This window comes from Bos mutus, chromosome 9 (assembly GCF_027580195.1).
Source record: "Bos mutus isolate GX-2022 chromosome 9, NWIPB_WYAK_1.1, whole genome shotgun sequence".
NCBI classification, from domain to species: Eukaryota; Metazoa; Chordata; class Mammalia; order Artiodactyla; family Bovidae; genus Bos; species Bos mutus.
In genome coordinates, this window is record NC_091625.1 from 9,335,277 (window position 1) to 9,359,433 (window position 24,157).

General features: G+C 43.2%; 1 protein-coding gene across 1 annotated transcript in view; it reads left to right on the plus strand.

Annotated features, from left to right (window-relative positions):
- Positions 1-24,157, plus strand: part of COL19A1 (collagen type XIX alpha 1 chain) — a 412,517-nt gene that overhangs the window by 378,945 nt on the left and 9,415 nt on the right. The window contains exons 41-48 of the mRNA XM_070377142.1: positions 3,124-3,177; positions 7,000-7,044; positions 13,988-14,032; positions 14,135-14,197; positions 19,130-19,165; positions 19,301-19,345; positions 22,153-22,323; positions 24,070-24,136. Coding sequence (XP_070233243.1) covers positions 3,124-3,177; positions 7,000-7,044; positions 13,988-14,032; positions 14,135-14,197; positions 19,130-19,165; positions 19,301-19,345; positions 22,153-22,323; positions 24,070-24,136 — 526 coding nt within the window. The remainder of the gene's footprint in view (positions 1-3,123; positions 3,178-6,999; positions 7,045-13,987; positions 14,033-14,134; positions 14,198-19,129; positions 19,166-19,300; positions 19,346-22,152; positions 22,324-24,069; positions 24,137-24,157) is intronic.

Consider the following 24,157-nt stretch of genomic DNA (forward strand, 5'->3'; position numbering starts at 1 on the left):
AAACAAATGTCAATTGATTGGCTGAGCACTGTTCAACCAATTCCTCTGTCTTAAGGATAACTGAGAATATAAACAAGGAGAATCAAAGAGCTTATTTCCTTTGTCAATGACCCAAGGCCTCTATTACAGAGCTTCATGCAGAATAGAATCTAAACATCTTTTTTTCTGATTGGCAGGTTACATATTGGTAGATGTCTAAAAAGATTTTTGGAGCAAAGAAAGTATCCAGATCATATGCTTCTCATTAAGCATCTCATAATAAGGACAATATCATAACTCATAATAGAAGTTAGTGTTGGTAGTATTTTTGAAGTAGATTAGCATTAGGCATGCAAAAATTTATAGAGAATGGACATTTATAGAGAATGGACTTGGAAAGCTACATTTTCTATATGATTATGTTGAAAGTATCCAGTGTCCTGAGAATATATTTGTAGTTAACATTAATTTATGGTTCACAGCAAACTGTGGAAAATTCTTAAAGAGATGGGCATACCAGACCACTTAATCTGTCTCCCAAGAAACCTGTATGCAGATCAAGAAGCAATAGTTAGAACTGGACATGGAACAATGGACTGGTTCAAAATTGGGAAAGGAGTACATCAAGGCTGCTTATTCAACTTACATGCAGAGTACATCATGCGAAAAGCCAGCCTGGATGCATCACAAGCTGGAATCAAGATTTCCAGGAGAAATATCAACAACTTCAGACAAGCAGATGATACCACTCTAATGGCCAAAAGTGAAGAGGAACTAAAGAGCCTCTTGATGAGGGTGAAAGAATAGAGTGAAAAAGCTGGCCTGAAGTTCAGCATTCAAAAAACTAAGATCATGGCATCCGGTCCCATCACTTCATGGCAAATAGGAGGGAAAAACAGATTTTATTGTGGCAGATTTATTTTCTTGGTCTCCAAAATTTCTGCGGACAGTGACTGCAGCCTTGACACTAAAAGAATCTTGCTCCTGGGAAGGAAAGCTATGACAAACATAAACAATATTAAAAAATGGAGACATCACCTTGCTGACAAAGATCCGTCTAGTCAAAGCTATGCTTTTTCCAGTAGTCATGTACAGATATGAGAGTTGGACCGTAAAGAAGGCTAGGCTTGAAAAACTGGTTCTTTCAAATTGTGTTGCTGAAGAAAGACTCTTGAGAGTCCCTTGGACTGCAAAGAGATCAAACCAGTCAATCCTAAAGGAAATCAACCCTGAATATTCATTGGAAGGACTAATGCTGAAGCTCCAATACTTTGGCCACCTTATATGAAGAGTTGACTCACTGGAAAAGACCCTGATGCTGGGAAAGATTGAAAGCAAAAGGAGAAGGGGGCGACAGAGGATGAGATGGTTAGATAGCATCACTGACTCAATGGACATCAATTTGAGCCAACTGTGAAAGATAGTGAAGGACAGGGAAGCCTGGTATGCCACAGTCCACGAGGTTGCAAAATTGGACACGACTTAGTGACAGAACAACAACAATCAAACCACTTCAGTTCAGTTCAGTCATTCAGTCGTGTCCTACTCCTTGCGACCCCATGAATTACAGCACGCCAGGCCTCCCTGTCCATCACCAACTCCCGGAGTTCACTCAGACTCATGTCCATCGAGTCAGTGATGCCATCCAACCATCTCATCCTCTGTCGTCCCCTTCTCCTCCTGCCCCCAATCCCTCCCAGCATCAGAGTCTTTCCCAATGAGTCAACTCTTCGCATGAGGTGGCCAAAGTACTGCAATTTCAGCTGTAGCATCATTCCTTCCAAAGAAATCCCAGGGCTAATCTCCTTCAGAATGGACTGGTTGGATCTCCTTGCAGTCCAAGGCACTCTCAAGAGTCTTCTCCAACACCACAGTTCAAAAGCATCAATTCTTCAGCACTCAGCTTTCTTCACAGTCCAACTCTCACATCCATACATGACTGCTGGAAAAACCATAGCCTTGACTAGACAGACTTTCATTCGCAAAGTGATGTCTCTGCTTTTGAATATGCTATCTAGGTTGGTCATAACTTTCCTTCCAAGGAGTAAGCGTCTTTTAATTTCATGGCTGCAGTCACCATCTGCAGTGATTTTGGAGCCCAGAAAACTAAAGTCTGACACTGTTTCCACTGTTTCCCCATCTATTTCCCATGAAGTGATGGGACCAGATGCCATGATCTTCGTTTTCTGAATGTTGAGCTTTAAGCCAACTTTTCACTCTCCTCTTTCATTTTCATCAAGAGGGTTTTGAGTTCCTCTTCACTTTCTGCCATAAGGATGGTGTCATGGGCATATCTGAGGTTATTGATATTTCTCCCAGCAATCTTGATTCCATCTTGTGCTTCTTCCAGCCCAGCATTTCTCATGATGTATTCTGCATATAAGTTAAATAAGCGGGGTGACAATATACAGCCTTGACATACTCCTTTTCCTATTTGGAACCAGGCTGTTGTTCCATGTCAACCCACTTAGTCTCTCTTAATTTAAAACCCATAATGTTTATTGTTATAAGTTAGCAGCTTCCTTCGCCCTAACCTTTCTAAATGGGTTCCTTGAGGACCTAAAGTTTACAGTCAGCTGTGACCATACAGCAACATATGTAACAGATTTTTTTAATAGAAAGGCTTACTCGTCTCCTCTCAGTGACACATCAGCAGTAACTGCCCCTGGGGCTGTCCTCTGAAGCACCAAAGTTCATGTCCAGCTCCAGGGAATATTGAGGGATGATAAACTTTGGTTTGAGAGCTCCATCTTTAGTCTTGTTTTCTGACAATCTGGAAGCCTTAGGTACCTCACAAATGCAAAGTTTATTAAAGCCCAGCCTTTTCTTCTATCTCTTATTGAAATTGGAGTTATCACTGACTAGAGGAATTCATTCAGAGCAGATTCTTAATCAGAATAAAAACAGTTAATTAGAAAAAATACTCATACTTCAGGGAATAGCTTTATTTTCTAACTATTTTCAAATACCAAATGCAAGAATACAGATGCTTGAAAATAGAGCATACTGTTTGCTTGCTAAATTACCAATCAGTATTTGAGAGAGTACTTTCTAGGCAAAAAAATAAAAAATCCTTGCTTTTGAAATGAATGATTTAGAAACCTTTGATTGTTGCTTTTGTGTTCTTATGTTCATATTTAACAGGGAGAACCTGGTGCAATGGGGTTGCCAGGACTAGAAGGATTTCCTGGTGTAAAGGTAAGTGCAGGGTTAAGCGTGTGCTCACCAGTTCAACATTCAGAAATGTTTACTGAGCACCTACCATTGGACCAGGAGCTGTTTTAGGTTTGGGGATACCTAAGAGAACAAAATAGACAGAAATCTCTGTCCTTGTGAAAATTATGTTCTAAGCGGGAAATACAGAAACTAAGAGAATAAATACAAATAATTAATAATATTGTTAGTAAGTGCTGTGGAAAGAAAGAAAAAGTAGAGGCGATTAAAGGGCATCAGGAGTGCAGAAGGGGAGGGTGTGATTTTAAATCAGGTGGTCTGAGAAATCAGGAACTAAGCAGACTTGGAAGGGGTGGGGGGATGGTGAGTTAGCTAAACCCCTGAAGCCAGAAGGAAGAAAGTTCCAGGCAAGATGAGTAAGTTCTTGAGATTTAATGTATAGCAGGGTGATGCTAGGTAACAATACTAAATGTATGCTTGAAATTTGCTAAGTGTTCTCAACACACACACAGACACACACACAGTGACCTGTGAGAGGTGATGGAGATGTGAATTAGCTTGATTATGGTGATCATTTACCAATATATATGTATATCACATCATCAAACTGTATACCTTAAATATATACAACTAGAAAAAGAAGGTCTTAAATGCCCTGAGACGGGAACAATCCTATACATTCAAGGAGACCCGCGAGTGAGCGAGGGAAGCATGCTAGGAGATCAGGTCAGAGAGGTGGGGTGGAGGTGAGGGGCAGCCCTGCCCAGCAGTGCTGCTTGCTGGCCCATGGAGGACCAGGGCCAGTCTGCAAGTTTTGTCATGGGTTTGGAGGCAGGGTAAGCACACAGATGGAGAGCAAGCATGTAAACAACTTGACTTTTGACATGGCCATAATATGCAAACATGTGACCCACATTGGTTCATGATGCATTAGAAAATAAATAAGCAAGTAAATTGCTCCTTCACCACAGGTAGTTTGAGAAGCACTAATTAATAAAGAGGCTTATCAGCCATCATAAAGACTTTCTCTCTCACTCTGAGTGAAATATGGAGCCAGTGGTGGCTTCTGAGTAGAAAAGTGACATACCTGCAGCTGGAGTGTAAGGAAAGCTCCTCTGTCCATGGGATTCTCCAGGCAAGAATACTGGAGTGGATTGCCATGCTCTCCTCCAGGGGATCTTCCTGACCCAGGGATCGAACCCATGTCTCTTACATCTGCTGCATTGGCAAGCGGGTTCTTTACCAGTAGCACCGCCTGGGAAGCCCAATGGGACAGGGAAGACACAGACTACACCCATATATGGGGCAGTGGTGTTGGCTCAGACAAGAGCAGAATCAGTGGAGCTCCTGAGGAGGCTGAGGCTCTGGACATGTTGTGAAGGAAGGGCGATGGGGCTGACGGGATCTGGGTCTAAGAGAAGAGTCAGGGATGGCTCCAAGGTGCTTGACCTGAGCACCTGAGATGATGGCATGTTATCAACAGAAATGAGGAAAGCTCTACACAGAGTCTGTTCAGAGAGGGTAGGATGAGAATGATCCATAGTATAATTTTGGACATGGGACCAATTATGGGAATTATCTACTAGACAGCATAGTGGGGGTACTGGAGTAGGTGGTACAATAGAAAAGTGTAGAGTTTAAAAAGAGGTCTAAGTGCAGATATAGATTGATTGTGTAAGCCTATAGGTGCTATCTGAAAGTCAAGAGCCTGGAAAAGATCACCAAGAGAATGACAGTAGATTTTTTTTTAAAGAGAAGAGGATCACAGACTGAGCCTTGAAGCCCTCCAATATTAAGATCAGGAAGAAAGCAGGGGGTGAGCAAGGGAGACTGAGATGCAGGGACCAGAGGTCTCATCTGAGAGTGAGGTAGGGAGAAGAGTTTGGAAGTTTGAGGAAAAGGTCTTCTACGAGAGGGCAAGTCCAGGAACCACAGAGTGTGGTGGCTGAGCAGAAGCCCCTCGAGACTCATGGTCATGAACTGAAATGAGACCAGTCAGTGAGATTGTGTCCATGCGCACAGAGCAGGAGGGGAGCTGGGTTTAAACAAGTTCCCGTTTTGACAAATAAGTGAGAGACGTGCGGATGGAACTGTGAGCCAGCAGTATATATAGGGAGTGATTATAACCAGTGACCATGGGATCTAAACTAGATACACAAGCAAGAGGGGCATCTAGGGAGTGAAGGAGCATGAAAACTTTTCTACCAGGGATGGTAGAGAGGTCTTTGTGACATCAAAATTTTGGGGGGTTCAAGGTACTCAAGGGAGTGATTTACAGTGATGGAAGATGGTGGTCCAAGCTTGGAATGCAGGCAGTGGAGGTTACAGAGAGATACTGTTTTTGATTAGGTCTCAGGTATAATTATGGAAATAAGAGTTCTGCCAGATAATTAAATTAGACTGATTCAAAGTACTGTGAGATCCAATCGTTGGAAGGACCATATGATCAGACAGGAGCCCTCTTAACTTCATCTTTATCAGATATGCAAATATTTCCATTGAATGAAAAGCCCCAGTACATTCATTTCCAGGGTAAAAATCCTGCAGTTTAAAAGAGCAAAGTGAACTGAGGACTATCTGTTTAGGTCCTTCACCCATTTTATACTAGTTCTTTTTTTTTTTAACTGTAGCTACGGTTTATATAATGAAGACACTACTTCTATATTATATGATGGAGTCTTTATCCTAATTGGTCCTTGCCTTTCAGTTTTATGTTTAATCTTACAGAATTTATATGGAGTATAATGCAAAGAGAGGAATTAGACTTTTTCAAAGAAATTATTCAATTATTAGCACTATTTGTTGAATAATACAGCCCTTTCTTTACTAAAACCCTATTGTAAATGTTGGTCTGTTCCTGAACTTGCTGTTATATTGCATTGATATACTGCTTAATCTTGGGCCAATATTCCATATTTCAATTATTATAGCTTTATTGCATGCTGAAATATGGTATTGCTAATGTCTTTATTATTCTTCTTTTACTTTTTCTCTTATCCTCAAGTATATTTATTATCCCAAGTGAACTTTAATATCATTTGATCAAGCTGCAATTTGTAAAAATTGCATTAAATTTATAAATTAGTTTGGGCGCAATGACACCTTTACAGCGCTGTCTTGCCCTCCAAGAACAAAACATCTCTCTCCGTTTAATCAAATCTTCTTTTATGTCCCTCAGTGAACTTACGAAGTTTTTTAATGTCGATTCTGCCCAACAAAAATTGCCATTTTATTGCCCCATATATAACCATAAGTATTTTTAGCCTTGTCAGCTTTATCTAAAATACCACACTGCCTTTGGAAAAAAGGTTGAGTCATTCCACTGTTCAGAGAAATTCCAGAGGTCTTCTTATTGGCCTCATGAGGAGAAACTACAAAATCCCTAGTTCTAAACCCATTCATTTTAACCCTACATCCAATGAGATGAATCTATTGAAAACTTTTCAGAAGACATTCAAGGTCTTAGTCTTTTAATTATTGGTAATAAGTTACTTTTGAATATATGGAAGAAATGTATTGGCTAATTTTACCTGTAAGTATTATGGGGTTCTGTCTTAAAGAATAGGTTAACAGAAATGATACCATGAATGCTTATTTTCATTAGTATTATTATTTGCTTTGGTATTATGGGGAAAAAAGAGAGAGAGGAGTCTTTAGTAGGTTCCACTGACTGCAGTTCTTATTTTGTCCTTTCCCCATCTGGCCTCTAGCTTCACACCAGCTAATATCGACAACATTTAAAAGTTCCAAAAAGAAGCTTTACCAAATCCAAATCATTATCTGAGCATCAGTTTTGGCAGTGGAGGTTGAGTGGGTTTGATTCTAAGCAGTACATGTTTTTTTCAGGGAGATCGAGGGCCGGCAGGCCCCCCGGGAGCGGCAGGAATCTCGGTGAGTTCAGTTTATCTCACGTTGTTCTCACGGGTACCAACCGCCAAAAGGGCTGGGAGCACAGGGTGACTCCTGAAACTCGCAGTTTAAGAAGCAAAATCCCCCCAAAAAGTTTTTTTTAACCCATCTGTTCCTCTCCCACCTCAAGAATGCTCCTGTCTTTATTTTCATCTTTTAAACTTTTTCCTTTGTTTTTTTCTTCCCAACTTACTTTCACGTGGGGAGGGAAAGCCATTACCTGTGCTAATGCGTCAGTACCACATAGCTCTGAGAAGCTTGTTGGGTTTCTCTATTCTTGTAATAGTTCAAGGTTTCTTAATCTTCAGAAGGCAGAGCTCTCATCCTCAGGCAATGTGCTTCAGTATCTTCGTATTAAGCTGCCATCTGCCTGTTTTCCCTCAGCCTGGTGTTATTAGCGGAGCTTTATTGCTGCTAATGTTTCCTCATAAACTAGCCCTTTAAGCCTCTCAATCATTTTTGTTGCTCTCTGGTGTCAAATGTTTTAAATCTCATCAAGGTCTTTTCAAATGAATAGGAAGTGCTCCAGGAAAGGTTAAAATCATTTCTCGGAGCCCTAGGGATCATTTTGATCTTCATTCATGATGCTCTAATTAAAATTTTGTGGTCAGGCTTTATGAATAAGAGCCCATTTATCCTCACCAGGTGCCCTGCAGGGTGAGCCAGGGTAGGAAAGTCAGTGGAAGCCCTGTACTTCAATCGCAGGAACATGAGGAAGACAAGAAAGGGCCCTAACATCTCTGCACCACCCACTGACCTCTGCCAACACCCACTAGCACCCAGAGCCTCCCAACAATCCCCTCACTCCATCCCTCAAAAGGCCAGAAGCCACTCTGCTTCCCTCTGTTTCATTGTTGAACCTAACAACAAAAAATAAAGACCCGTCCACATGGCAAACCACTCAAGTATCCTTGCCTATAAAATCCCATGGGCAGAGGAGCCTGGTGGGCTGCAGTCCATAGGGTTGCAAAGAGTCGGGCACAACTGAGTGGCTAACACACTCCATAGAGAGGCATCCTGTATGGAGGATGACATCCCCTTCTTTAGCTGTTTTAGGTCAAGTCTAGTCTTAGTATGATTGTAAAAGTCACATGAAAATATTTTATTTAGCAAGCACTGCAGGGTTTTTATTGTTCAGTCAATAAGTCCTGTCTAACTCTGTGACCGCATGAACTGCAGCACACCAGGCTTCCCTGTCCTTCACTATCTCCTGGAGTTTGCTCAAATTCATGTTCATTGAGTCAGTGATGCCATGCAAGAGTTTCTATACCAGAAAGCATTCTTCTTGAAAACTGGCTCACACTTAATCCCATTCCTCCCCACTCTCCCCAGCTCCCTACTGTTCCTAGCAACATATTTGCACCTGCCTTTGGGATCACCTTGGGTCCCCTTACAACCTGCGTCTCTCATATTCACACCCTGTTTTTGTTTCCACATGGTATGGTGAAGTGTAATGCCCTACTGTATTCATCCAGGTGGGACTATAAATTATGTTCAACTAAGTCACTGTATTCATCCAGGTGGGACTATAAATTATGTTCAACTAAGTCTGCCATAAAAGGAAAAATACTAGCAACCACTGAAGTATTTAAAAGATCAGTGACAGACTCAAAAGACAATCCAAATGAATAATTCCAAGAATATTTTTGAAGGATGCAGCATGATTGAAACTAGAGGCTGCCCTGCCACTTGTTTGGGTAGATCCAATATATTTACCTAAAATGCAGTTTTCATATCTTGTCTTTAAGAAGATTAACTGACAATTACAAAAATGGGGGAGGGTTAAAAAAAATTGCATGCTATATATATAAAACTGGCTATAAAAAAAGTTTTAAAACTGTTACTTTATTTTTTTATAACTGGACTTTACCGTGGCTCAGAAAATGAAATAGTTCAAAGATTCTGGAAATAGCTACACACCAGTGTGAGTATACTTAGCCACTGAATTGTACACATAAAATGGTTAAAATGGTGGAGTTCAAGTTATGTATGCTGCTGCTGCTAAGTCGATTCAGTCGTGTCCGACTCTGTGCGACCCCATGGATGGCAGCCCACGGGCTCCCCCATTCCTGGGATTCTCCAGGCAAGAACACTGGAGTGGGTTGCCATTTCCTTCTCCAATGCATGAAAGTGAAAAGTGAAAGTGAAGTCGCTCAGTCATGTCTGACTCCTAGTGACCCCATGGACTGCAGCCTACCAGGCTCCTCCGTCCATTGGATTTTCCAGGCAAGAGGACTGGAGTGGGGTGCCAGTGCCTTCTCCGCACGTTATGTATATTTCACAACAATTAAAAAAAACTTAAGGTGATGGTTCTGGTTGAAGCAAGGATGTTCACTTGCTTTGCACATACAGAACTCTGCTGAGAATCAAGGGCCCAGTCCCACTCTGCCTAGAAGTCTATCCCTTCCTAGTGTGTAAACAGGCCATCCAGGGCCTTCCCTTGGCTCTTCCTCTGCTCCCTCCCAGGATAGCAGGTGGGTCCCTGGGGCACCGTGCCCTCCCCAGGTCCTCTGAGATCCCTGTTGGCACTGCCTGGCCTTTGGGATCTTCATCTGGAGCTCCAGGTGCGAGTTCCCTGTGCCCCTGAGCCCATGCCAAGGCCCTTTGGAACACTGGCTTTCTCAGCTCTAACACATGCCCCAACTCAGGTCCAGGAGATTCCAGGAGCTCCTGCTGCACTTGGGAAGTGGGGGGGCCAGGATGCCATCTCAGGCCTGTGTCTGCCTCGCCTCACCACTCAGCCATCGCTGACCTGCCAAGGGGCCTTCTTGACCTCCAAAGGACCTGCCAAGAGTTCTATACAGCAAGTAGAGACAAAGCCCAGGTTTGCCTCCCTGGAAACCTGCTGGGATTTCTGTGGTCTCAGCCCCACACCAACATCCCCATCCACATGAGGTTCAAGGGGCAGGATCCTCAGGCCTGGTCTGGATACTAGCCCACTGCTACCTGTGCTGGTCCATCTTCTACTCTGCTCTGTCTCAGAGGTCTCTCTGGTCCACAATGTCTCTGCCCTCAGTCCTCCAGGCCTTCTGTGCTGGGTCAGACCAGTTTTGTCCTCTCCTTTCCAACAAAAACATTTTGCAAATCAAACATGCTTCTTTTCAGGCTATCTTACTATGAATGCAAAAACCTTCTTGTGAAATTCAAAGTCTAGGACTTCTATCAGAGAAGGCAATGGCACCCCACTCCAGTATTCTTGCCTGGAAAATCCCATGGGCAGAGGAGCCTGGTAGCCTGCAGTCCATGGGGTCGCGAAGAGTCGGACACGACTGAGCGACTTCACTTTCACTTTTCACTTTCATGCATTGGAGGAAATGTCAACCCACTCCAGTGTTCTTGCCTGGAGAATCCCAGGGACAGGGGAGCCTGGTGGGCTGCTGTCTGTGGGGTCGCACAGAGTCGGACACGAGTGACACGACTTTGCAGCAGCAGCAGCAGGACTTCTATGACCCTTTGTGCCCTCCTTTCCCTAAGGTAAAGAAGAGCTGCCTGTCAAACAAGAGGGGATCCCAGAAATGAAGATACATTTGTTTCGTATTTTCAATTTTTTTTAAATTAATTTATTTTAATTGGAAGATAATTACTTTACAATATTGTGGTGGTTTTTGCCATACGTCGACATGAATCAGCCATGGGTGCACATGTGTCCCCCCATCCTGAACCCCTCATCCACCTCCCTCCCCACCTCATCCCTCTGGGTTGTCCTAGAGGCACCAGCTTTGAGTGTCCTGCCTATGCATTGAACTTGCACTGGCCATCTACATACCAAACATGTATGGTAACATACATGTTTCAATGCTATTCTCCCACATCATCCCACCCTGGCCTCCTCCCACAGAGTCCAAAAGTCTGTTCTTTACGTCTGTGTCTCTTTTGCTGCCGTGCATATAGGATTGTCATTACCATCTTTCTAAATTCCATATATATGCGTTAATATATAGTATTGATGTTTCCCTTTCTGATTTACTTCACTGTGTATAATAGGCTCCAGTTTCACTCACCTCATTAGAACTGACTCAAATGCATTCCTTTGTATAGCTGAGTAATATTCCATTGTGTACCACATGTACCACAACTTCCTTATCCATTTGTCTGCCAATGGACATCTAGGTTGCTTCCATGTCCTAGCTATTTTAAACAGTGCTGCAATGAACATTGGGGTACATGTATCTCTTTCAATTCTGGTTTCCTCAGTGTGTATGCCCAGCAGTGGATTGCTGAGTTGTATGGCAGTTCTATTTCCAGTTTTTTAAGGAATCTCCACACTGTTCTCCATAGTGGCTGTACCAGTTTGCATTCCCACCAACAGTGTAAGAGAGTTCCCTTTTCTCCACACCCTCTCCAGCATTTATTGTTTGTAGACTTTTTGATGGTGGCCATTCTGACCCACGTGAGATGATACCTCATTGTGGTTTTGATTTGCATTTCTCTAATAATGAGTGATGTTGAGCATCTTTTTGTGTGTTTATTATCAATCTGTATGTCTTCCTTGGAGAAATGTCTGTTTAGTTCTTTGGCCCACTTTTTGTTTGGGTTTGTTTTTCTGGTATTGGGCTGCATGAACTGCTTGTATATTTTGGAGATTAATTATTTGTCAGTTGCTTCATTTGCTATTATTTTCTCCTATTCTGAAGGCTGTCTTTTCACCTTGCTTATAGTTTCCTTCATTGTGCAAAAACTTTTAATTCAGTCCCATTTGTTTATTTTTGTTTTTATACTCTGGGAGGTGGGTCATAGAGGATCTTGCTGTGATTTATGTCAGAGAGTGTTCTGCCTATGTTTTCCTCTAAGAGTTTTATAGTTTCTGGCCTTACATTTAGATTTTCAATCCATTTTGAGTTTATTTTTGTGTATGGTGTTAGAAAGTGTTCTAGTTTCATTCTTTTATATGTGGTTGACTGGTTGACCAGTTTTCCTAGCACAACACTTGTCTTTTCTCCATTGTATATTTTTGCCTCCTTTGTCAAAGATAAGGTGTCCATGGGTGCTTGGATTTATCTCTGGACTTTCTATTTTGTTCCATTGATCTATATTTCTGTCTTTGTGCCAGTACCATACCGTCTTGATGACTGTAGCTTTGTAGTATTGCCTGAAGTCAAGAAGATTGATTCCTCTTGTTCCATTCTTCTTTCTCAATATTGTTTTGGCTATTCAAGGTTTTTTTGTGTTTGCATACAAATTGTGAAATTATTTGTTTTAGTTCTGTGAAAAATACCATTGGTAGCTTGATATAGGGATTGTGCTGAATCTACAGATTGCTTTGGGTAGTATACTCATTTTCACTATATTGATTCTTTCAGTCCACGAACATGGTATATTTCTACATTTATGGTAATGGGATCATACTTATCAATAATTACCTTAAATGTAAATGGGTTTAATATTCCAACCAAAAGACAAAGACTGCCCGAATGGATACAATAATGAAACAGGGGTTTTGTTTTGTATCCATTACAAGAGACAATATGCTGTCTACAAGAGACCCATCTCAAACCTGGGGACACATGCAGACTGAAAATGAGGGGCTGAAAACAGATATTTCATGAAAATGGAGACCAAAAGAAAGCTGGTGTAACAATACTCATATCATATAAAATAGACTTTGAAATAAAGACCATGATAAGAGGCAAAGAAGGAAACTACATAATGATCAAGGGATCAATCCGAGAAGAAGATATAACAGTTATAAATATATTTGCACCCAACATAGAAGTACCTCAATACATAAGGCAAATGCTAAGAAGTATGAAAGGGGAAATTAACGGGAACACAAAAATAGTGGGGGACTTTAATACACCTCTCACACCTATGGATAGTTCAACCAAACAGAAAATTAGCAAGGAAACACAAACTTTAAATGATACAATGGACAAGTTAGACCTAATTAATATCTGCACTGCATTTCACCCAAAAACAATGGATTTCACCTTTTTCTCAAGTGTACAAGAACATTCTCTACGAAAGATTACACAGAAATCCCTTACATTCCTATACACTAACAATGAAAAAACAGAAGGAGAAATTAAGGAAACAATCCCATTCACCATTGCAATGAAAAGAATAAAATACTTCAGTTCTGTTCAGTTGCTCAGTCATGTCCGACTCTTTGTGACCCCATGGACTACAGCACACCAGGCTTCCTTGTCCATCACCAACTCCTGGAGCTTACTCAAACTGGTGTCCATCGAGTTGGTGATGCCATCCAACCATGTCATCCTCTGTTGTTCCCTTTCTCCTGCTGCCTTCAATCTTTCCCAGCAGCAGGTCTTTTCCAGTGAGTCAGCTCTTCGCATCAGGTGGCCAAAGTATTGGAGTTTCAGCTTCAGCATCAGTCCTTCTAATGAATATTCAGGTCTGATTTCATTTAGGATGGACTGGTTGGATCTCCTTGCAGTCCAAGGGACTCTCAAGAGTCTTCTCCAACACCATTGTTCAAATGCATCAATTCTTCGGCGCTCAGCTTTCTTTATAGTCCAACTCTCACATCCATACATGACTACTGGAAAAACCATAGCTTTGACTAGACGGAATTTTGTTGGCAAAGCAATGTCTCTGCTTTTTAATATGCTGTCTAGGTTGGTCATAGCTTTTCTTCCAAGGAAAATTCATAAAATACTTAGGAATAAATTTACCTAAAGAAACAAAAGACCTATATATAGAAAACTATAAAACACTGATGAAAGCATTTTCATAATTCTTATCCTCCCTCCCCCCATCCCCCACCACACACCCACACATGCATTGAGGGACTGCCTTCCTATCTGCACAGTGGAGTGTGGTCCACAGACTCTGACCAGCGGGGATGGCGCATCAGTGTAGAGCCACACCTGTAGCACAGGTGCTACACACACGGGTGTGGAAGGAAAACACGTGGCCTTATTCAGAAATTTAGCTCCTAACATTTCCTGGTAATCTGATTCCTCAGGGGAAACCCGGAGCCCCAGGCCCCCCAGGAATTCCAGGAGAACCGGTGAGTTGCCTGTTTCTGACTTAGTGGTTGTCCTTGTGTTTACCACAAGCAGTTCTAAAGTTTTTATTGGCAACTAATGTTTGTCTGTGGACATGTCTACAGGGGGAGAGAGGCCCTGTTGGAGACATAGGTTTCCCTGGACCAGAAGGACCCTCAGGAAAGCCTGTAAGTCTTTTTCATTATTTAAAATTTGCCTCTTTAAGAAAAGTTCTCAGCACAGCCTCTTTACTTGTCACCTCAGAAAGTGAGATGTGAATACAGAGTTTCTGAGGAAGTGACAGCAGGTCTGCCAATGGCTTCTTGGGATGTGGTTCTCCCTGAGGGCCCAGCTCCCTGTGAGTATGTCTTAAATCACCATGGGAACAGTGAGGCCTTTTATTTTAAGTGTCAGGAAATTAGACTCATTATTTCTTAGGTCTAATGTTCTCAGCGGAGTGAAAAATGAAATGGCCTGTCATATCCTGAAATAAGCAGACTCGCAGATTTAACACCTGTGTGTGGAGCTACAGTAGAAAGAGGCTCTGTCTCCACATTCCCTCCTTTATCTGTGGACTTGTTCTTACACCTTCGTTAATCACTGCCAAAAACATTACCCACTCATGTCCTAAAAGAGCTCTTGGCTACTGAGACATAATATTGATGTGACGTTGTAACAGTCATTCTGATTGATTCAGTTCAAGTCAACATATACTCAGCTCATCCCTGCTATGTGCTAAGGGTGGGCTGGGCCCTGAGGGAGGGGAGGCATAGAGGAATAAACAGGGTGCTCTTTATAGAAGTCCCTGCTCCCTCTGCTTGTTTCTGTGTCATGGACTGGGTGGGAGTGGGCTACTGTTAGGAGAGGGGGGCTGAAGGTGACCAAACAGCACAGAACTCAGGGGGCTGATCAGTCTCTGTGAAACCTCAGGGTTGGGGCATCCCCTGGCCACCATCTCCCCAGAGAAGCAACGTGAAAAAAACAGGAAGTATATGCAGTTTAAAGTCAGGGAGATCTGGGTTTGCGATATGACGCCAAGGGTTTGTGAGTCACTGAGGTCACATGACATGGTGCGATGTCCAGTGCCTGCCATGGAAGACGGTCCATTAACATTAGTCTCAGTCTCTACCTCCTCTCCCCTGCCTTTTACCAACTCCCCATCCCAGCCCCTGTAAGGCACTCTCATATGCCATCACATTCCCAGGGAGTTATGCAAAAAGCAATTTATTCAGTCAGTGAATGCTTCTTGAGCACCTAGGACATGCCAGGCACTGTTGTGGGTGCCTGCAGCTCCTTGGATTTGTACTCTAGTGTAGGGATACGAACCAGAAACAAACACACATGATTCAGGTAGAATACAGCCTAAGCAGGGTAAAGCCCTGGAGTAGCATTTCAATAGGGCAGTCAAACAGCATCCAGCATTGGAGCAAACCCTGTATGGTAGGAGAGCTCAAGCCATGGGGAAGTCAAGTAGACAGCAGAGGTGGGGACAGGGGACATTGTTTCAAGAAAAAGGAAAGGCTAGCAGAACCTTCTGTGTTGAAGGAAGGGCAGAAGGCACAAAGTCAAGAGTGAGGTGAGCTGAAGGAGAGCAGGAAAGACACAGAGGGAGAGGCAGGCAGTGGCCAGACTGTGAGGAACTTCTGAGTCAGGGATGGAGTTTGGGTTTCATTTGAAGTCTGACGGAGACCCATTGGAGCATTTGTAGTGGGTAGGGAAATGACTAGACTGCATTTTCAAGTACCACTCTAACTCCTGCCTAGAGAGCTGACCATAGGGAGCAGGGTGGAAGCAGACAGAACCTTGAAGAAGCATTGCCATGATGTGTCTTGAAGGCAGAGCCATCACTACTTGCTGATGGACCAGATGCAGTGTGTGAGAAAGAGACACAGCAAAGCTGTGGTTTGCAGTCTGAGCAACCTGGTCAGTGTGGTACATTTGGTGAGACAGGAAATACGGGAGATGGATGAATTTGGAAGGAAAAACCAGGAGTTCTCTGCTCTAAAATGTTCATCTTGAAGCACTAGTAGACTGCCAAGTGGAAATGTCAAGTAAGCGATGGATATATTCTTCTGGAATCAATGGAGAGGCCAGGACTGCAGAGACTGATTTGGGTCTTTCAGCCTGAGCCTGGATGAAATGAGGTCACTGTGAACTGGGAAGAGAACAGAGCCGTTAGGAGAGGCTCTGGCTGAAGGACCAAGAAGGGGCAGCCAGTGAGAAGAGAAGAAGGCCAGGCAAAGGAGAGTTCCTGTATGTCGAGGGAGCCAAGTGTTTAAGAGAATGGAGAGGAAACCATATGGAAGAGTATCAAGGGAGCTTAAAATTCTCCCCTGGGTTTGGAAATGCAGGCGTCACTGGGAGAGAGAGTACAGCATGGTGGTATCGTGATAAGAATGACCTGCTTGAGAACTTTCCTGGTGGTCTAGTGGTGAAGAATCTGCCTGCCAATGCAGGAGACATGGCTTCCATCCTTGATCTGGGAAGATTCCACATGCCACAGAGCAACTAAGCCCATGCACCACATCTACTGAGCCCACGCTGTGAGCCACAACTACCTCACCCGCATGCCTCGGTCCCGTGCTCCGCAGCAGTAGAAGCCACTGCAATGAGAAGCCTGTGCACTGCTACCAGTGAACATCCACACACAGCAGCAGAGATCCATTCATAAAAGAATGAAAAGTGAAAGTCTCCCAGTCGTGTCTGACCCTTTGCAACCCCGTGGACTATACAGTCCATGGACTTCTCCAGGCCAGAATACTGGAGTGGGTAGCCTTTCCCTTCTCCAGGGGATCTTCCCAACCCAGAGATCAAACCCAAGTCTCTTGCCTTGCAGGTGGACTCTTTACCAGCTAAGCCACCAGGGAAACCCAAGAATACTGGAGTGGGTAGCCTTTCCCTTCTCCAGGGGATCTTCCCAACCCAGCAATCGAACCCAGGTCTCCCGCATTGCAGGCAGCTTCTTTACCAGCTAAGCCACAAATATAAAAAAAAGAATGACTCTGTTGAAAGGGGACATTGGAAGATACAAGAGAGTGGGCTCTGAGTCAGGAGAGAAGACTCACAAGTAGAAACTGGTCTTCACAAGGAACAGGGCAGAACCTCCTTCTTAAGAGGAGCGAGGAGCAGAAGTCAGAGTTCTCATGAGCACAGGTAGGTGGGGCTGGAGGCAGAACAGTGAGTGGGTCCCTTACTGCTGTTTTCTCCATGAAGGATGCAAGTCATCACTGACCATGAGGAATGGGCTGGCAATGCTGGTAACGCTGGAGGTCTCATGAGACAGGAAAATATGTGCAGGCACTTTTGAGAAGGAGGAGCCAAGTCGAGAAATACCGAGGGGTTGCTTGGGGGCTGCTGCCACAGGTACAGGTCAGAACACCTGAGCAAGGGCCCCCTTCCTCTGCAGCCTCAGGCCAGTGCTCAGAGGCAGGCGTGTGGCAGATGGACACCTGAGTTAGAAAGAAGAGTAGGGGTCTTTTGGATAAGTGAAATGAAAGGGAGAAAGGTAAATCCATTGAGGTTTTTGTAAAAATTTCTGAAACTGGGACCTTCCCCGCCCCCCACTGGTGATAAAGAACAAGTTAATAACATCTTCACAGAGAAAAGAGATGGGCTTCCCTGATGGCTCAGTGGTAAAGAATCTGCCTGCAATGCAGAAGACTCGGGTTTGATCCCTGGGTTGGGAAGATCCCCTGGAGGAGGGCATGACAACCCACTCCAGTGTTCTTGCCTGGAGAATCCCATGGACAGAGGAGCCTGGCGGGCTACAGTCCATAGGGTCATACACAGTTGGCCACGACTGAAGCAACGAAGCAGCAGTAGCAGAGAAAAGAGAACACATATGACAGTCACTAATGAATTATAAAAGACAAAAAATTATCTATAAGTTTGTTCATTTTCTTGTATTGTTACCAAAACATGAATTACACTTTTACAGCAGGTTTATCTTCTCTTATTCAAATGACATGGTTGTTTCTTTCACATCCTCTCCTTAACCAGCTTTATCTTTTGCTTGTGTTTCTGGATGGCATAATTCCTTAGAACTCGATGCTTCTGGCAACATGGTCCTAGTTAAAGTGCTCTTAAAGTGCTCTAGGTAATTCCCAGGATGTTCAGGGAGGTTAGGGGACTGGGCTGGGTTCCCAACCCAGTGTGATTACAGCAGTGAAAACACCTCTTGTCGGAAGAGCCATCCTTGTAGACTCCGTCCCAGCCCAGCGAAAGTCTCCCAGGCTTTGCAGAGGAGGGAGTCCATGCGCCTGCCTGCTGCCGAGAAATCACTTCTCACCTTGGTCTCCCTCTTCAAATCAAATCTCAGAGACAAACCTGCTGTGGGGCTCTCAGCATCTGATGTGACCCTGAGTGCTTTCCCTCCTTATACCTGCCAGCTGGGGCTTCTCCTGGGCTCACGAATCTTCAAGCAGGACGAGGCTTTATTATCAACTATGGAACTGCCTTGTAGAGTTTGAGAAGCTTCCAGTTTAATAAGAAGAAACCAGTATTTAATACTCTCAGAAAGCACAATTACATGTTTCTCACTGTCCTTTCCTATTTTCCAACTGAAAAATAGCAGTTGTCTCTGGCTGACAGTTTATTTCATAGCAGGATCAGGCTCTAGCCATGTTATGAAATTTCTCAAGCAGCAACAGAGGCCATTTACTGAGAATGACTGTCTTTGGTAGGAAAATTGTTGAGAGTGAACAATGAATATCATATACTGGCCACCCAGCACCATGGGAAGCCTTCTTATTTCTCAGAATGGACCTAATGGAATAAGTGAGGAGAACAACCCTGGTGACTGTTTATAGTGAGCTAGGCCTTTTCTGTTATTTCCCTAAATCCCTAGTTGTAAGGCCATTATTTATCCCTGCTTTGTGAGTGGATAAGCTGATGCTATTACGGTTAAGTAAATTGCCTGAAGTAAATGGAACTTGTAAGTTATAGAGTCAGAATTTAAACTTGGGGCTAATTCTGTTGATTTTGTTTTCTATTTCACCACACTGCCTCACCAAAATCTCAGTGGAGATATGATACAGTCCTTGAAACTTTACCCTTTTGTTGCATTTAATTATTCCTGTTAATGCAGAATCAGAAATACTGACCATTATTTGTCTTTACAGGGAATAAATGGGAAAGATGGATTACCAGGTGTTCAGGTATGGAACATGTCATTGGAAATAAATGTTCTAATACAAAACTACATCCAGATCACCTGCCAGAATTCCTGGTGGAGTAGATTGATGAGGAATCTTGGCATGCAGTGATTTTTAGTGCTGACATTTGTTTTTCAGGGCATCATGGGTAAGCCTGGAGAGAGAGGCCCCAAAGGAGAACGGGTATGTACGCTCCTACTATGACTGTTAAGTCTGTCTCCACAATTGCCCCATCATTCAAATTATATTTTTAGACCCACTAGAAATCTCTTGATATGAAAAGCCTTAGGGTGTACAGGAACCAAGATCTCTGCCAGGCATAAAACAGGGCCATTCAAGGACCCAGCAGTAGGCAATACGGCAGATACGCCTACCTGCTTGGCCTTTATTCCCAACTATGTCTGGTTTGTGATCCCAGTTTGGAAAGCTCCTATGAGCCTCCTGTGTCAGACACATGACCCACTGTAACCATCACCCGTGTGCTTTTCGCCTAGAGTAGGGTTTCTCCACCTCAGCATTGTTGATGTTTGGGAGCAATAATTCTTTGTCGTAGGTGCCCGTCCCGCGCTTTGTTAAGATGTTTAGCAGCATGCCTGGCCTCCACCCACTAGATGCTGTACCATCAGCCTCACCGTGCATTTTCAAATGCCTCCCAGGGAACAGAGGTGTCGTTGAGACCACCCCCTCCCCCAGTCTGGGGGAGTAATACTTGGTTGAGCAAGGGGCTGGGGTTGGAGGTAGAGAAAGACATATAGAGCTACTAGTAATGCCAGTTCTGGTGTGTGCGTTTAGTGTCGTTGTTTTGGTTGTTGATATCAGTATTGCAACTTCCCATTATTTTCTCTAAGAAACCTTAATGTTTTCTACTAGAATTGGATTTATTACTCAGCCACAGGTTCCTTGAGCACTGTTATTTAGGGGTTCTAGTGAGGGCTTGTGTGCATGTGTGTTGGGGGTGGGGCATGTTCTTACGTACTGGTGTCTGTTTTACTTATCATTACACAAATAATCTGGCTTCCCTGGTGGCTCAGTGGTAAATAATCTGCCTGCAATGTAGGAGACCTGGGTTTGATCCCTAGGTTGGGAAGACCCCTTGCAGAAGGAAATGGCAACTCACTCCAGTATTCTTGCCTGGGAAATCCCATGGACAGAGGAGCCTGGCAGGTCACATGGGGTCACAAGGGTTCCATGGGGTCACAAAGAGTCAGACATGACTTGATTGTTGAACCACCACCAGCACCACACAAATAATCCATGATAACTGAAGGAAATACTAAAATAGAGAAACCATAAAGAAAAAAGAAGAAAGTCTACCTTATGTCACTATACAGAGATAAGCACTGTTGGTATTTTGGACCTATTTCCATCTCACTGTTATACATAAGGTAGTATACACATTTGCTTAATGCATCGATGCAAGTGAGCATATACTTTAAAAAAAAAAATGGGTTCATACCGTTTGGTAAATGACTTTTTTCACCTAACATATGATGACCATCTTTCCATGTCAGTAAACCTAGATCCACATGGACCTTTTAGTGGCTCTATGTTATTCCAGTATTTGGATATACCTTTTCCAAGGTATTTAGACAATACCTGGCCCCTTTTCCTGGGATATTTAGGTTCTTTCTAGTTTTCATAATAAACTTACTATAATGTACCTAAAGTATAAATAATTTTAATTGTGTTTATTTTGCACATACTCAAGGTGTGCTAGTAGTTCTTCTGTTTCTTTTTTTTTTTTTTTTGTCTTAATCATCTCAGATATTTTTCCAAATGTGACCCAGGCTGACATACTTGTAGGAGACATATTTTTATAACTAAGGCAGTAGAATTTAAATTAGGTCCAAATGATTTTCTTCTTTGTACATGGCTTCTTTCTATATCTCTTCATTTAGAATCAGATAGATCTCAGTAACTATTCATTCACTTCATTATTTTTTTATATCAGGAAAAATAGAGTTTGGACTTTTGCAGAAGAATCACAAATAGAAGAATAACACAGTCAAATACGGGGCAGGTCAATGCACCGATCTCTCATATTCAGTGTGATCATCACCTCCTGGAGCTGTGGAACTAATATTTGAAATATGGAAACTGAAATATCTGCCAACATACATACATATTCATTCATTTATATTCCATCTCTCTCTCTCTCTCCCTCTCCCTCTTTCATACTCTCATGCACAAACTTATATGGTAGTAAACGCCTTGCAAGAAAAAGTCAGCATTAAAGAAGCTTCTCAGATTCAAGCACATCTAATTTGTTATGGCATCTCATTCAATGAATTTTTTTATAGTTCATTTACATTATTGAATAAATGATCTCAGTAATGACCTTCCACCCCAGTCACCTGCTTTGAACATTCCCAAAGGCTGTTTTTTCTCACCTTCCTCAGTCATGTCCTTTTAGGACATAGAATGCACTCACACATGTACACACACACACACACACACACACACACACACGGGTAAAACATGAGTACAGAAACCAACCCACAGAAACTAACAAAGACCAAACATACAGGAGAAAGCATAAAAAGAATAAAGTACCTGATTTAGGAGAGATTTTGAGCATCCTGAAGCTTTTCCAAATGGACGCTTTCAGTGATGAAATCTTCTTAGCCATCTTCCTCTGTTATCGCAAAGGAGACCCAGGCCTGAAGTGGCAGCGCCACTCTGGACTTTCAGAAATATCATCACTCTGGACTGAAGACCAGGTGCGAGTAAGCTCATCACTGACTTTGAACTAGTGCTTTCTGAGTGCCAGTGCTGCTCTAGGCACTCCAGGGAGTTAACTCACTTCTCAGCATCATCTATTCAGTGGACACTGCTAATAGCCTTCCTTTAGGGAGAGGAAGCAAGCAGGGTGCAAGGAGTTTAATCCACTTATCAAAGGCTCCACAGCTAACACATGCCAGTATGAATCCAGAGCCTTTGCTAACATGGTTCTAGAAGAGATCATTCTAATTCATTTTTTCCCTTAACAGGGTGATCAGGGAATCCCAGGAGACCGAGGCCCACAAGGTGAACAAGGAAAACCAGGCCTTCAAGGGATCAAGGGAGCCATCGGCCCTGTGGGGCCCCCAGGAAACAAGGGCTCCCCAGGATCCCCTGGGCACCAGGGCCCTCCAGGCCTCCCCGGCCTCCCTGGCTCCCCGGTAAGTGGGCAGAGAGCTCCTGGAGCTCCTGGCTGGGACTGCAAGTCATAAACCTTTCCAGATAAAGTGAACCTAAGCTGGCCTCTACAAGCGCAGCAATCATGTTATTTATTTCAAGTGATGTGCCAGGTCCCATGCTGAGTACTCACTGAACATTCCCTCCTTAGATCCTCACAACTAACCTGAGAGGACAGGTGACCTGTCCTTCCACGTTCACAAATGCAGAAGCCGAACTTTGACCTGTCCAGGGTCACAGTGATCTAGAGGTCAGACAGACCCAGCTCTGATGGACTCCAGGGCCTTGCCCTCAAATACAATCGATGATGTCCCCTACACTACACAGAAAACACACATCTATTTATGTTAAAACTCCATTTTGTTGACTGTCAGAATCTGCCCTGAGTGGTGCTTTGAAGTGGAAACCCATTGGCCCAAGAGAGTATCTGGCTAAGGAGGCCCGTGTCTTTATAAGCATCCTCAGGAGGAGGTGGGTAGCCATCCTGCAGAGGAACTGAATCAGAATATGTCCTTGTCAGGAAGAAAGGGGGGCGGTCCTAGTGTGAGGCCAGAGAATGAAGGACATGCTGTCCCCTGATAAACAGCTAAGTCCAGAGATTGGGCTGAACTGGGCATTCCCACAATACTCTGGTTCACCCACTCTTGCTACGCTCTGCTTGAATCAAGCCTGTGCAATGAACTCTCAGTGCTGTGCCAATATGTGGTATTAGATGCATTCATTCAAACAGTGAAAATAAAATATTCTGAAATTAGAACTATTCTGTTCCACAGAAGCTATCACTCTGTGTGAACCCATCATATTGTCTTTAAAGCCACACATGTATCCCTGGATAGTAACCACCAAATACAAAGAAGAGTAACAACATGCTTTGAACCCTTAACCACTGTGAAAAATGATAGCTCCCTTTTAAAACTATCAAGGTACTGAAATAAAACATTACTATTATAAATGTTAAATGCTATTATAAATGTTAGGTTCTTGGTCAGTCATGTAGATTTATTTGTAAAGGGGTTAAAAATCAAGTGGCATCATCTACCTACTTCCCTTTACCAGACTCCACAGCATTTTCTATCAAGAAAATTTCAGACTTCCAGATATCCATCAGTTAAGGGTCCACCTGCCAAAGCAGGAAACACTGGTTTAATCCCTGGTCCGGGAAGATCCCACATGCCACGAAGCAACAGAACCCATGCCCCACAACTTGTGACCGTATGCCACAGCTGCCGAAGCCTGTCTACCCTAGGGCTCATGCTCTGCACCAAAAGAAGCTACCAGTGAGAAGCCCGAGCCGCAACTCGAGAGCAGTCCCCAGTTGCCACAAATAGAGAAAGGCCACGCAAAGCCGTAAAGACCCAGTGTGGCCAAAAATAAATAAATAAAAATGTTAAAAAGAAAAGAAAATTGCTTAATACAGGTTTGCCTGCAGTGTGTAAATTGCAAAATAAACTTGACCATGAAGTGGGTAAAACTTAGTAAGCTTTAGCTCATGAATGAAACATGTTAAAGAATCAGCCCAGTTAGAGTGCTCATCCTTTGAAGACACATAATAGAATTGGTTAGATATTGACTTTACCAGTATCCAGGGATTATTACAAAGGACAAAACTATTTTGCTAGATCAATGGATCTCTATAGATGTTTCCAGCATGCATGCCAACCCACTACTTCTGTTCTTTATTCATTTGTGCTAGGTTCTGTATTAACAGACCTTTTCTTCCTCTTCTTTAGGCTGATGTGGTTTCATTTGAAGAAATAAAGAAGTATATTAATCAAGAAGTTCTGAGGATTTTTGAAGGTGAGATTTGCGGAGTACCCA